This window comes from Peromyscus eremicus, chromosome 14 (genome assembly GCF_949786415.1).
Source record: "Peromyscus eremicus chromosome 14, PerEre_H2_v1, whole genome shotgun sequence".
NCBI lineage: Eukaryota > Metazoa > Chordata > Mammalia > Rodentia > Cricetidae > Peromyscus > Peromyscus eremicus.
Genome location: NC_081430.1, coordinates 48982505 through 48998350, shown reverse-complemented (window position 1 = coordinate 48998350; position 15846 = coordinate 48982505). Strand labels below are relative to the sequence as shown.

The window sequence follows — 15846 nt, the reverse complement described above, 5'->3', positions numbered from 1 at the left end:
CAAAAATCCACAGACAAGCACCAGGCTAAGCTCCAGAAGTCCAGTCAAAGAGAGAGAAGAGGGATTGTATGAGCAAGGGGCATCAACACCATGATAGGGAAATGTACAGAGACAACCAAACTAGCAGGAACTCATGAACTGTTGACCAATAGCTGTGGAGCCTCCATGGAACTGGACTAGGCCCTCTGCATAGGCGAGATAGTAGTTTAGCTTCACCTGCTTAAGGGGTCCCTGGCAGTGGGATCAGGATCGATCCCTGCTACATGAGCAGGCTTGTTGGAGCCCAGTGCCTATGGTGGGACACATTGTACAACCTTGGTGCAGGGGGAGGGGCTTGAACCTAGCTCAACTGAATGTACCAGTCTCTACTGACTCCCTACAGGAGTCCTTGCCTTGGAGGAGGTGGAAATGGGGGATGGGATGAGGGGGAAAGCCTGGGGGGCAGGAGGAAGGAGGAGAGGGGCACCTGTGGTTCATATGTAAAATGAACAGAAAATTTCTTAATAAAAAAAAAAAAAATAATAAGACCTCCTCTCCAAAAAGTTGTTTAGGGGATTTCTAGATGAGATGACAGATTAGAAAATACCTCTGTGTGGCCTGGTTAAGGGGAAGAGTCAGCAAGAGAAATACTAGACTCCATTTCCTAAGAAGTTATCAAAAGTTATGAAAATTCACAAAGCACACCTACCAAGAAAAAGATGAGTGAGTGATACAATGGAAAAAAGCCAAGTCACATGCAGTTCCAACTATGGCGTCTCAGCAGGGAGGGAGGGGACAGAAGTCTCATCTAAAAGTGGTATTGGAAATTGAACCCTCAAGTGACAGCTGATCAAATCCATTCATTGGTGACTGATGCCTGTACACTCAACTTTAAGGAGATGGATACAGGAGGATTAAGAGTTCAAGGCCAGCCTTGGCTACATAGCAAGTTCAAGACTAGCCTTGTCTATATAAGACTGTATGCATCTTTAAAGAGGGTGAGGAAGACTGAGATTTAGTTCAATGGTAGAGTGCCTATCTAACATGTACAAAGTCTTGGGTTCTTGGTACATGCCTTTAATCTCTGCACTTGGGAGGCAGAGACAGGCATATTTCTGAGAGTCTGAGGCCAGTGTGGTCTATGTAACAAGTCCCAGGCTATCTAGAACTACATAGAGAGAACCTGTCTCAAATAAATGAATATAATGGGGGATGGTCTAGGAGGTGGCTAAGTCAATAAACTTTTCCTTGCAAGCACCCACTTAAAAAAATCCTAGGCATGAGGGCACTCACCTGGCAAGACAGACACAGGAGGATCCCAGAGCCTTGCTGGCCAGCTAATCTAACCAAATCAATGAGGCCCAGGTTCAATCAGAGACTCTTCCTCCAAAAATAATATGGGAGGAAGGTCCAGTGTTTTTGAATAACACTGGACCTTGACTCCTGCCATCCACACAGAGACACCTGCACACAAGTGCACAAATACACAAACACATATACATATGAACACACAAAGATGTTTTGTTTGAGATAAGCTTTCACAGTGCAATTCTGGTTTATTATACCAATAATAAGCTTTCTGAGAAAAAAAATTCCTATTTATAGTATCTGAAGAAACAAAGAAGGGGGAGGGATGGAAGGAGGGAGGGAGGGAGAAAGGAAGGAAAGAAGGAAGGAAGGAAGAAAGAAAGGAAGGAAGGAAAGAAGGAAGGAAGGAAACTTAACCTAAGAAGTAAAAGAGTTCTTAATTAAAAACTTATAAGACAATGAAGACTGAATCTGAAGAAGACACCAGAAGATGGAAGTGTCTCCCATGCTCATGAACTGATGTGATTCATGTTGTGAAATGGCTTTTACCCAAAGCAGTCTACAAATTCAATGTAATCCCCATCAGAATCCAGTGACGTTCTTTACAGAAGTAGGAAACAATCCAAAAATCCATAGGTAAGCTCAAACACTCTTGAATAGCCACAGGCATCTTAAGCATAAAGAGCAGTGATGAAGAGACCATAACGCCTCATCTCAGTTCATATTAAAATCAGTACTGATGAGTTAGCTCAGTGGACAGGGGCATCTGTTGCTTTTGTCACCAAGGCTGACAAGCTGAGTTCAGTCTGTGGGATCCACCTGGTAGAAAGAAAGATTTACTTCTCCAAGTTACCCTCTGACCTTCACATGCATTCTGTGACACTTGAGTACTTGGGCACTTGCACACACATGAATACACACACAATTAATAATAATAATAGTAATCAATTAATTTAACTTAGTGTAATTGTTAAGAACCGTGTGATCCAAATGTACCACACCTGGATAGACACCCAAAGAACTTAGTCACTATACCACAGAGATGCATGCACATACATGTCTATTACTGCAATACTCAAAATAACTAAGAAATGAAAACATTGACACATGGATAAACAATATGTTGTGCTATGAGATGTCTTCCTGAATGCTGTGAATATGTGTTGCTCCTATTGGCTAATAAATAAAGCTGTTTTGGCCTATGGCAAGGCAGCTTAGAGGCAGGTGGGAAATCCAAGGAGAGAGACAGGAAGACAAAGATGGAATGGGGGACAGGCTAGCCAGCCACCCAAGGAGCAAGATGCCAGCAGACTAGTAAAGCCACAGAACATGTGGCAAAACATAGATTAGTAGAAAAGGGGTAATTTAAGATATAAGACCTAGCTAGCAATTAATTAATATTAAGCTTCTGAGTAATTACTTTATAAGTGGCTGTGGAACCGCAGACCAGGCAGGACCAGAGAAACCTTCCAGCTACAATGTTGTACAAGTGTATTTTTCAGTCATAAAGAAACATTAAATCATGACATTTGCAGGAAGATGGATAGTACTGGTCCAGCTACAATGTTGTACAAGTGTATTTTTCAGTCATAAAGAAACATTAAATCATGACATTTGCAGGAAGATGGATAGTACTGGAAATCATTATGTTAAGTAAAGTAAGTTCCACTTAGAAGAGAAGTGCTATGTTTTTCCTCATACAAAGACTCCACACTTAAATTTATATTGGGGGAGTAGAAAGTAGAAAAGAGACTGCACAAGAGGAGGAAGAGATCATAAATGGGGTGTTTCAGAGAATTTATGTGACCTAAAAGCAGAAGAGAAGTCAGGTGGTGGTGGCACACACCTTTAATCTTAGCGCTCTAGAGGCAGAGACAAGTGGATATCTGTGAGTTTGAGGCCAGCTTGGTCTACAGAATGAGTTCCAGGACAGCCAAGGCTACACAGACAAACCCTGTCTGGAAAAATAAAGAAAAAGCAGAAGAGAAGTCTGTCTGGAGAGAAGAAGGGGACCTGCAAGAGGAGTGGAAAAAAAAAACACCTAAAGTATAATGACTTTATTTGTTCCATGATATATATATGAAAAATTCTATAATGACACCTATCATTTTTTATACTAACTTTATAAACATTGTTTCTTAAAGTTGTGAATCTCATTACCATGTTTGCTGCCTTGGAATGTATGGATTGTGTTGTGATAGATTGTTTTCATGTCTGAAAGACAGAGACCCTAAGAAGCATGCCTCTTAGAATAGCCAAGATTCCGTGAAAATGTCATTCATTTCTTGACCAGGAATAATAGTATTGAGTTCTCCAGACTCATATGCATTCATGGAATTTATATTTTAGGTTCATCGTTTCAAGTTTCCAGTCACACAATACCCAGTTGCTTTGGAAATTTTCACTGAAAATGAAAAATTCGCCGTGGAACCTCCATATTTGGTTACCATGACCGAAGTTAATAAGAGGCAAAACTGGCAATTAAGTATGGTTTTCTGTCTCCTATGCTTATCTCACAAGCCATTTTATCATTAGTGTGTTTTTAAATGAGTGGATTGCAAAGCCTGTTCACAGGGAAAATAGCCAGGAGTTTTGTAGAAAAGGATTTGAATCATTGGCATGTTGACATTTACCTCTGTCATCTCCTTTTATGTTCTCATCACTTCCAGTATCCTGGATTCAGTGGTATACGGCCAGATTTTTTTATTTGAACTGCAGGGCTGAAGAGATACTCAGTGCTTAAAAGAGTATAATGCTCTTGCAGAGGACCCATGTCAAGCAGATCACATAACTGTAACTCCAGTTCCAGGGCACCCTATGCCTATATATCTGCAGGAGCCTGTACATACCCACATACAAACATAATTACAAATAAATCTCTGGGACAGGAGAGATGTCTCAGTGGTTAAGAGCACTGGCTGTGCTTCCAGAGGACCTGGGTTCAATTCCCAGCACCCACATGGCAGCTCACAACTGTCTGTAACACCAGTTCCAGGGGATCTGAATCCTTCAGACCAATGCACATAAAATAAAATTAAATAAATTTTAAAAAACAAATAAATCTCTAACAAATAATTTGTAGCACAAAATGAATCTGAAAGTCCTGTTGTGGATTAGTAGCAACAATGATGAGGTTTGTGCTGTGCACCAGTTGAGTGTCTTTATTATTCACTACGACAACAGTTAACTAAATGTTCTAGGTGTTGCCAGATATTCTGTAAAATAGGTTTCTAATTACATAAGTGAAGTTTGGTGACTGTGGTTTTTGGCTGAATGTGGTACTATGCAGTGGTAATCCCAGTACCTGGTAGGTAAAGGCCGGCATTCAAGGACAGTTTCAGTTCTATAGTGAGATGGGACCAGCCTGGGGTACATGAGACAGTGTCCCAAAAAGAGGAAAGAAAAGAAAGAAAGTGTGGCTTTTATGGTAAAGAGCTAAAAAGAGACAGACATATTTTACAACACAAAAGGACATTTACTTAAATTCTGTTTTACCTCAAAATACAACAATTAGTTATATATTTTGTGCTTATTCATGTGTGAATATTTTCAGGTGATAGATAGATAGATAGATAGACAGACAGACAGGCACACAGACAGACAGATATGTAAGGACTGGGCCTGTAGCTCAGTGGTAGAATGCTTGCCTAGAATGTTTGCAGCCTTAGGTTTAATCCCCACTGTCCCACAGTAAGACAGGGAGGTGGCAGATAGGTCTGGTGAAGTGGGTAGATGAAGTTAATTGGAGTTTTGATTAGTCATCACTGTATCACTGAGTTTGCAGACATTTGGTAGTCAGTGAGTCTTACTCTGATAGATTTCATTTTTATCCTTTTTCTCTTTTCCCCAGCCTCATCACAGTTTCCCATCCCTCCTCTCCTCTCAGTCGCTCCTCACATGATCCCCTCTTCCCCCACCATCCACTCTTTCTCCATTCTCTTCAGAAAAGTTTGTCTGCAAATTTAATACCTTCTTGAAGTGAAAACTCCAGGAAAGAAAGTAAAGCTCCCATGTTCCATGATTAATATTTACAGTTTCTGTGGTATCCTGGTGGCTCTTACCAGGTTTGGAGCATTGACTTTTAAATATGGAAGCATTTTACAAGCTGACTCTGAAACTATTAAGTTAGTCATGGTGAGAATATTCCCAATGGAAATTAGCTAAGGAGACAGTCAGGGCTTCAGTTATTTTCTTTAGCTCCTCTCACCATTATACCACCAGAATTTATAACACCTACATCAGCTCACTTGTTTAGAAAGAATGACAAGGTAGGTGTGAAGAGCTGCTTACTTCTCCTGGAGAGCCCTTAAGCGATCCTATGGTGCAACTCCTCTGCCATCTTAGGAAAATCATTTGCCTACCACTATGAAAAACACAAACCATGACGTGTCAGGATTGGTTTCTCATGAGTCAGAGGCTAGAAGGAACTCAGGATGCAGCTAGGTCGTCAGGCACTCTCTTCTTTCTTGAGGAGGGCACTGGAGCAATGGGAGGCAGTCAGTCTAATCTCCCTGAAGAGAAGTAAGGATGAAGTTTGGTGGTAGAGTGCTTATCTAGCGTGAACAAAGCACTGGGGTTCAATCCCCAGTACCAGAATTTTTTAATTTCATTTTTATGAATATGGATGTTTTGCTATATGTCTGTGCATCACTTGCATCCCTGGTACACTCAGAGGCCGGAAGAGGCCATCTAGAACTGGAGTCACAGATGATTGTGAGTTGCTACATGGCTGCTGGGAATCAAACCCAGGTCCTCTACAAGAGCAGCCCATGCTCTTAACCACTCAACCATCTCTCCAGCCTCTAAGTACCAGATACTTTTTAAAAATGAAAATAGGAAATTCTCCCTTGAGCCCATACCCACACTTGGGTATATCTTATTTTCTGTAAATCTTTGAGATGTTCATGACCATGCTCTGGGTTACATATTTTTCTGAGTGTCTCCTTTTCTCTCTTAACCCTTCTGCTTAAGCCTATATTAAAGTATCTTTAGGAAAAACCCAACTCTAAATGTACTTACAAAGTCAGCCAAAACTAAGAGCATGAGTTACCTTAGCAACATTACACAACAGAACCTTTCATTGTATCTTACTGTACATAAAAACTTTCAGGCAAAATATGAAAATGTAAGTGTGCTTTAAATGTATTTCATTTATTTTAGAACACCATATGCCAGAAAACGTTAAGAAAATGAAGGATTACTTAGAGCCACTGCTTAACACTCCAGTATATAATCCTTTAGGTCTCAACCTAAGTATAAAGGTGAGTTCACAGCTTTTCATTTTTACCATGTAGAGTTTAGAGTTAAGCATGTATGCTAAAGTAAGAATTAACATTTAGATGTTGGTGATCGGTGGGAATAGCAGGTTTAGATATATAGAAAATGTTTCTTTTTTCTTTATTCCCTTGTCTTATTTCTAAAAGAATCTGAATGTTGAACAAAACATCAATTTACTGTTTTCTAAGAGATAGGCCAGATCAATTGGCTTAAGGGAAGCAGAAAAGTTGTTTCCAAAAGTTGAGGTCAGAGGGATAACTAAAGCACAGGTAAGTATGAAAAACAGTGAAAATGCAGAGATATGTTAAAACCACAGATATGAAGGCTAGCTCAAAGTGTTTGTGAAAGCCAAATTGTTTTATGTTTTAGTTTCATTCTGAAAATAAAACTATGTCATTGAGTTCCTGTTTTAATTCCTCTTCATTTCATATGTGATGTTCATGTCAGAATCCTTGACACTCCTTATAAATGACATCTATGAATGTAGCTCCCATCGATATTTTTGTTTAAAGGAACACACATGTTGATAATGACCATCTGTGTTTGTTCCATAGGGCTCTGAACTGTTTCACTTCAAGGTGTCTGTGGTTCCTGGGGTCAGCTTTTGTAACTTAGAAGAAGAATTTCAGGTACAGTAAATGCATAAAGTATGGAATGAGATGATGACTGAGAAAATGACACAGCACTTGTCAATCCAAGTTATGGATAAGGATGAAAACACGGGCAGAATTTGTGTGCCACACACAGCTTGGCCAGGCTGTAGCCACAAATAAGAGTGTGGGTTAGTAGAGGATGCTTAATGTCCACAGAATTCTGGGTGGAATTCTTCTGTGTGGTTTATTGTGGTATCACAATAACCAGTATTTTACATTACCACATCCAGAAAATGTAACCACTTTGCTTTCTCTTTTCAGATTTATGTCGATGAAGTACCGTTGCCTTTTCCAGGACATACACTAATTGCTGTTGCAACATCCGTAGTGCTAGGGGGATTAATTTTTGTATCATTTATATTCCGACTGCGTAACATCCACCCATTGAGAGCATTCCGGAGATACATTAGAGGAAATACTGCAAACCCATCAACTATGAGTATCAGCTCATAAGGGAAAGTCTGGATAGTGAACAAATGATATCTCTATTTTCTAGTTCTATTAAACATGTCCATACAATATATTTATATTTTAAAAATTCACATTAGGCACAATGCTATAGAGTTATTATACTATTATAATTCTAGTTGCTGTTAGTCAGTAGCTCCAATTTCCATTTTCTTATTTTCAATACATAGAAAATTACTTTAGCACTTACGTGGTTTTGTTCTATTTTTTTAGATGGTTTTGGAAAATATAAAATGATAACCAATTCTCTGTGGAATGGGTTTTCTGCATTATTCAGCTCATATGATCTAGAGTTCATTTTGTAGGGTCAGGTTCTAGATAGAATAGTGGTACAATGAGGGTACCATTACACCATGGGAGTCAGACATGGAGAGACTAATCAGTGGATATGTTTTCAGAGCCTTGAAGGAAATAAAAAAGAAGAAGTCATTTCGGTTTCTTAAAGATGGCCAAACGGTTTGTGGTACCTAATAAGAGGGGACGATGACTCCATCATGGAGTACTCGAAGAATATAGTGGTTGAGCCGGGTGTTGGTTTTAAACATGCAGCATACAGAACTCCAAAGGATATGCTTCTGTGTGCTTCTGGTGAACTTGTCCCCAGGATCCAGAAAGTGATGGTTACACCCAGGTATCAGACCTGGCACACATGGCAGAGGTTTGTGAGGGAGGAGAGTGCTATGGGTTCATTTGGGCATGGAGGAGGAACAGGGTGAACTACTCAGAACCCTCAGGGACTATAAAGTTTAAGGTCAGGAGCATTCCCTTGTTTTATAATCACCTCTTACTAAGAAAAATAAGATTACCATGAATGAGAAGAGATCTCAGAGCCCCAAGTGTCATGGGCACTTAGTAGAAAGAAAAGCTTAAGGAGTGTTGGTGCTGGAGTGATGGCTCAGTGGCTTAGAGCACCTGTTGCTCTTGCAGAGGGTGTGGGTTGAATTTCAGCACCTGCGTGGTAGCTCACAACCATCTGATTCTTCTTTATTCTAAGCATACCTCACCGCTTGCCTCAGCTATGTTTTCTCATCATAGTGACTGGATACCTGACATAAACAAACGAAAGGAAGAAAAACTTCCTGGGGCTCACAGTTCCCTAGGGTAGTCGAGCATGCTAGGGAAAACATGGTAGTGAAATGAGCTCCTCTCCATGTTGGCTGGAGAATAAAGCAGCTGGTCCTATCAACAGATGTGTAACAGAAAGTTAACCACAAGTGTGGTCTATCTATAACCTGATACTGTGTCCACCATCTGTGCCCTGTGTCCAAACATTTCCTCTGCTCCCAAAACAATGCTAGCAGCTGGAAACCAGGTTATCAACTAGAGGCCTGTGAGGGACTTTCAAAACACAATCCAAATCATCAGTAAGTAATTCAACAGCCCCGTTTGGTCTTAACTATGGTTTGTTTTTTATCACTTTTGCTAACATGCTCATTTGCATTGGACAATCACGTAGAACCATCCTGCTACTGGGTGCATACCATGTTTTGAGATCTTCCCAGAATCCTTCATAGTAAGTTTATTTAATTTTCCCTTACCTGTATGGTGACATAACACCTGGAATCCCAGCACTCAAGAGGCTAAAGCAGGAAGATTTGGTGACAGCCTAGACTATACAATAAGCCCCTGTCTCAAAACTAAAAAGAAAAAAGAAAAAAGTTTCGTTGTTATTTTTTAAACTTTTCCCTGACCTAGTTTATCTCATTTTATATATTCTGGTACCTGTCATTGAACACTCTCAGAATCTAATACCATCACTACTCTCCTCTCTCCTGCCAGTACATGCTGACACAGTTTTTGTAAAATAGGTATCTGACAGAGAATTTATACTGTAGTGGTTTGAAAGAAAATGGCCTCCAAAAGGAGTGACACTATTAGGAGGTGTGGCCTTGTTGGAGGAAGTGGGTCACTGTGGCTTTGAGGGCTTATATATGCTCAAGCCATGTTCAGTGAGACAAAGTACTTCCTCTTTCCTGCAAGATGTAGGACTCTTAGTTACTTCTCCACCATGTCTGCCAGAACGCCACCATGTCCCAGCATGATGATAATGGACTGAACCTCTGAACTGTAAGCGAGCCACCCTCAATAAATGTTTTCTTTGTAAGAGTTGCCATGTTCATTGTGTCTCTTCACAGCAATAAAAACCTAACTATGATAAAGTACCTGATGAAATCTGGTAGCTGCATTTTTAAAAATTATGAACATTTTCCCTGAGCACACTGTCAAACACCTTTAATCCCAACACTCAGTAGGCAAAGACAGATTGAATTTTAGGCTTAATTTTTCAGCTTCATGGAATGGCCTCTTTGAGGCTCCTAGTAGGGAAACTATATAGTATTGACTATACAAACATACACACACACACACACACACATACACACATACACACGCACACACGCATGTGCACACGTACACACACACTTCATTTTTAATTTTTAAAAATTTATTCTATGTATCTTTCACATTATGTATCTTGATCCCACTTATTCACCTTCCCTTCCCATCTGCCCTCTGCCCTGCTCCCCACACAAATAAAACAAAATTCAAGTGAAAAAAAGAAGATAAAATGAAAATAATAAAAGACAGTAGGAATTAAAAATCATCATGGGACGCTACAGTGAGACCCAGCAATTCACACCATATACCCCTTTGTCCATACATCTCTGCTTGTAAGTGTTCATTGCGAGGAGTCATTGGTCTGATTCAAAGCCCCTGGTCTCCACTACACATTTGATGCTGAGCCCCCACTAGGACTATTTCTGGACATCCTGCTGCTGCCCTGTATTGGGGGATTTATTAAGGAAACTCCACGTAGTTAAAAAGGAGGTTTATTTTGTGGTAACTTACTGTCAGTAAAAGGGTTGGTTACAGGATCTCGGAGAGGTGAGGTGCAGTCCAGTGGTGTTCTCTGGGGAACTCTGCTCAGTTTACCATCCAGCATCCAGGATCACAAGGAACCAAGAGACCTGGCACTTCCAGATCTCAGGTCTTAAGAGCTCCTGTCTTGGCCCCACCCCAGGGGCAGGTCAAAGGTAGGTGTGGCAGTTATAGGAAGCCTAACTAGGAGCAATACTTCCAGGTCAAAGCTGGAACAACTACCCACTACATCTCCCCCTTTTGTCTAAATAAGAAAGTTCTAACCTAATACAAAAACTATATACAATAGGAATGATTATCAAATATTGTCCAGGAGGAATAAGGGATAATGACCTAGACACAATGGAACTACAAGCAACACAAACAATCAAACAAGAAACACATACTAAAATACTAAAATCCAGAGAAGTCTGGAACATAGGTAAATGGCATGTTACAAAGATTATTCCAAAAGCTGTCCTATCCTAAAGAACCTAAATCTAGGGTTGGGGATTTAGCTCAGTGGTAGAGCACTAGCCTAGCAAGTGCAAGGCCCTGGGTTTGATCCTCACCTAAAAAAAAAAAAAAAAAAAAAAAAAAAGGAACCTAAATCTAATACTTAATATGTTTTGGCTAAGATACAAAAAGATTGTAACTATAACTGTTAGTCTTCAATCCTATCAAAGACCTGAGAAGGGATATAATAATACCTTAGAAGGAATATAATAATACCTGAGAAACTGGAGAAGGATGCAAGCAACTCAGGAGTCCTGTAAATGTAAGAGTAGACAGAGACAGCTGGCAGCCTGGACAGTCACCTAATGTTTCTCAGCATTGTTGGTGCATTCAAATTGGCTACAGTCCTAGAGTATCTGTCAGACCATTTTACTGTCAGCAGTCAAGGCAAGGACAGTTCTTTGAGCAGTAGGCTTTTTATGCCTAGGTGAAGACAAACTTCCAAATGGAAATGTCTCAGAAGCCCAACATTCTCTCAGGATCAGATTGGTGCTGCCAGGAGCAATTGCATCTCACATCAAAAGAATTCCAAGTTATCAAAACATTTAAATGCTATATTATCTAGGTCTATGAAGTGTTTGAAGACTACCTATCCATCTGACATATGTTTCTGTAAGTCTGGAGAACCTAACTAACATAACTATGAAGATGACAAGCCTAGGTGTCTATAAATCTGTAAATCTTATCTACCTAGATAACCTAAGGACTAAGGCTTCATGTAAACAGGGTAAACAGTCTGTAAGCAAATGTACAGTAAAAGGACAATGGCTTCAAAATTGTGACAATACACAAAATAGCTAAAGCAGAGGTAGTACAATATGCAATATGACAATAATCCTAAATATATATCAATATACCAAATATCCTAAACAGAGGTAGAATATACATACAGTATGACAAGTATAATTTTACATTTGTATCAATATACAAAAAATTTCAAATAAAAGAAGGAATATATTACATTATAATAAATATGGTTCTGTATTTGTATCAATATACAAATCTGGAATAAGAATACAAAAATAGTTTACATTTGTATCAATATACAAGAATCCATAACAAGTGAAATTTATCTAAGGCTGATATTTTACTAAATTAGTTTACTAGTATATACAATAATCTACCTTAATATCCTATACCTATCCATTCCCCTTTTTTTCCTTTTCTTAAGGGGAATACTGAGTCCAATGTTTTCTTCCACCCCCAATCCTATAACCATCATCCATAACCCTCAGAAACATGAAACCTTTGGGAAAAGGGGTGTTGTTTTCTTGTAATTGTTTCCTGCTGTTCAGGAGGCAATGGCATCTCTGTGGGGTTCTGTAAGAAAGCTAAGATAGTTAAGCCTCAGTTGGACTAACTTAGATTCTGCAGCCAATCTCGGAATAATGGGTAAGGTTGTATGAGATTCTGGCTATATGTATAATATAATGAACCATCTTATAATGGGATTATCTTGGAGAGTTTTCAGTCCAAGGTTGATCATTGAGTAATGTTTGTGACTACCATGGCATCATTCTGGACTGGGTAGAGTTGTTGTTGTGTGGCCCTATCTTCTTTCTGGAGACTTCAGAGATTGCTATTGGAAAAACTTATTTTTTACTGTAAAAAACTTGAACATTATTAATATCAAAATGGAAAGTTTGAATTTAGAGATGGCATGACATGTAAGAAAGGATTCTGAGAAATCAAGAATAAACATGGAGAGAATTAGAATCTTGAAGACAATGGTCCCTTTTTATTGGTTTTCTTTGTCTCACACCAAATGACTCTTCTGATATGAGACAGAATCTCTCAATCTTTTTTTTAGAAATATTCAAAGCCAGGTTGGTATATAATTGAATCAGAACCACAACTTTTCTAGAATTAAAGAGATATAGATGGTAGGCAGTGAGATATTACCCTGTGTAGACTGGTACCAATAGATTCTTTCTTTCTGCTATAGACATCTGGATATCCAAGGCCTTATGATTTCTGGAAGATGCATAGTTCTATTATCCTGTAAAGACAAAAACAGAACCCTACCCCACCATTGTTTGTTAAATTTCTCTTACAACTTGTAGAGATGTCACATTGGTGGATGAGCATTTACTTCTCCTCATCAAGGGATTTCTCCTGTTTGAATCAATTTTTTATTAATTTTGTTGGTGTCCATAGCTTTTCTTCTCCTGCAGGAACAAAAGCAAAACCTCTTCCCCAATGTAGGACATATCCTGGTTTCCATTCTGAGGTCAACACATCTTTGAAATAAACCGGTTGATTTAGCTCAGAAGTTTTATCTGTCATCCAGTGTCTCTCCACAGCTATTGTTCCTTTCCATTAGCATTGAGAAAATTCAAGGTTAATAAAGCATTATGCAATCTATTTCTAGGAGTCATTGTTACCTGTTGCTATTTATTTAGCATATCCTTTAAAGTTTGATTGGATCTTTCTATGACTGCTTGGCCTGTGGGATTGTGTGGTATACCTGTAACATGCTTTATATTGTAATAAGCAAAAAAAACTGAAAAAAAATAAGCAAAAAACTGTCTCATTTTATTGGAGACATATGCTGGGACATTGTCTGTCTTAATTTGTACAGGTATTCCCATGATGACCATAACTTCTAATAGGTGTGTAATCACAGAATCAGCCTTTTCAGAATTCATAGGAGTTGCCCACTGAAATCCTGAATAGGTTTCAATGGTATGGTATACAAACTTTAATCTTCCAAATTCTGCAAAATGAAACACATGCATCTGCTAAATTTCGTTTCTTTGTATACCTTTTGGATTGCTCCTTGAAGGCAAGGGAGTTTGGTTATAGAAGGAACAAGTAGGACTTTTTTTACAATATCCTTGGTTTGTTGCCAAGTGATGGAGAAGTCCTTCTTCAAACCTTTGCTATTTACATGGTATTTCTTATAAAATTCTGAGGCTTCTAGCATGTTACCCATTAGTAACTGAGCAATCTTATCATTACCTTGTGCTAGAGGTCCTGGCAGACCCATATGGGATCTGATAGGTGTTTTACATTTTTTTCTTTTTTCTTTTTATTTATATTTTTATTATATATATATATATATATATATATATATATATATATATCATGTTCCTTATTTCTGATAATTTCCTGCAATTGTATGACTAAGGAAGGTAATTCTGTATTATCAGGAATAAATTCAGCAGTTTCAATATGTAAAACCACTCTTTGAGTATTGAGAGTCAGTGACTATATTGAGAAGTTCTGTGAAGTCCTTCAGTAGCATAAGAATAGCAAATAGTTCTGCCTTTTTTACAAAGTTTCATGGACTTTGAACCACTTTACTTAAGCCTCCTGATTTGTATTCTGCTTTCCCTGATTTATTTTACATCAGTATAGAATGTAAGGACTCCAGAAATTGGCTTTTGTCATACAATGTGAGGAAGGACCCATTCAGTCGTCTTTATGAATTCTATTATCTTGCTTTGGGGATAATGGTTGTTAACCTCTCCCAAAAAGTTGCTGCAGGCTCTCTGCAGGTATTCATTATCTTTCCATAGTGAGGAAATTTCCTCATTTGTTAAAGGTACTACAATTTCTGCTGAATCCATTCATGTCAACTGATGAAGTCTTAATTTTCCTTTTTGAATCATATCAAAGATATTTTCTATATAAGTCTTTAACTTCTTATTTGGTTTATGTGGTAGAAATATCCATTCCAATATAATATCTTCCCTCTGCATCAAAATACCTGTGGGTGAATGTCTGGAGTGGAGTAGATCCACATGTGCTTCTCACATTGTCTTTTCTACTAGAGCCAATTCCTTCTCAGCTTTGGCTGATAATTCTCTTGGACTATTTAATTCTTTGTCCCCTTTTAGAGTATTGGCCAAATTTTGTAGTCCATCATTGAGTATTCCTATGATACCCAGTAAGTTGGAAATGCTTCCTAACAATTTTTGAAAAATCATTAAGAGTCTGCAATTGATCTCTCCTTAGTTGTACCTTTTGGGGTCTAATTTTTTGTAGCTCTATCTTATATCCTAAGTAATTAATAGAATCTCCTCTTTGCATTTTTTCAGGGGCAATTTGCAGTCCCCAGTGAGTCAAAACTTTTTTTATTTCTTCAAACATACTTTGTAATGTGCCTAACTTTGGATCAGCTAATAAGATATCATACATATAGTAATAAATTATGGATTGTGGAAACTTCACATGAATTATCTCCAATAGTTTTTGCACAAAATATTGACACAGGGTAGGGCTGTTTAAACATTCCCTGTGGGAGGATCTTCCATTGATATCTTTTGACTGGCTGGGAATTTTTATAATTAGGTATTGTGAAGACAACTTATTTTCTATCTTTTTCTTGTAAGGGTATATTAAAGAAACAGTCTTTTAAGTCAATAACTATTATAGGTGATTCCCAGTCTGTAGGGAGCCCATAGGCTGAATTACTTTATTAATAGCTCTCAGATCTGTCAGCATTCTCCAATTAACCAGACTTTTTTTAAAATAACAAGTACAGGAGAATTCCAAGGGCTAGTAGATTCTTCAATATGTTGAGCATTTAACTGCTATTGAACCAGCTGTTCTAAAGTTTGTAGCTTCTCTATTGTCAAAGGCCATTGTCCAACCCAGACAGGTTTATTAGTTAGCCATTTTAAAGGTAAGGCTGTTGATACTTCTGAGAGTTCAACAACAGTTGTGCTCTGTTTGTGTACAGCCTGAACAGCTGGTGACTGTTTTTTGTAGCATGTTATGATATTATTCCTAGAAACATGCGTTGTTCTGTATTCTTTTTCTGAGAGTGTAGGAATTTTAATCT

At 38.4% G+C, this 15846-nt stretch overlaps 1 protein-coding gene across 4 annotated transcripts in view; it reads left to right on the top strand.

The window, feature by feature from the left end:
• LOC131923819 (cation channel sperm-associated auxiliary subunit beta-like) overlaps positions 1-7941 on the top strand; it is a 170900-nt gene extending 162959 nt beyond the window's left edge. For 3 of the 4 annotated variants that reach the window (XM_059279005.1, XM_059279004.1, XM_059279003.1), the window contains 4 exons: positions 3637-3772; positions 6448-6548; positions 7119-7193; positions 7479-7941. In XM_059279005.1, coding sequence (XP_059134988.1) covers positions 3637-3772; positions 6448-6548; positions 7119-7193; positions 7479-7670 — 504 coding nt within the window. In that variant the 3' untranslated portion in view covers positions 7671-7941. Of the gene's footprint in view, positions 1-3636; positions 3773-6447; positions 6549-7118; positions 7194-7478 lie in introns of those variants that run through there. The other variant, XR_009382733.1, reaches the window with a different exon arrangement.
• Positions 7942-15846: the final 7905 nt, after the last annotated feature.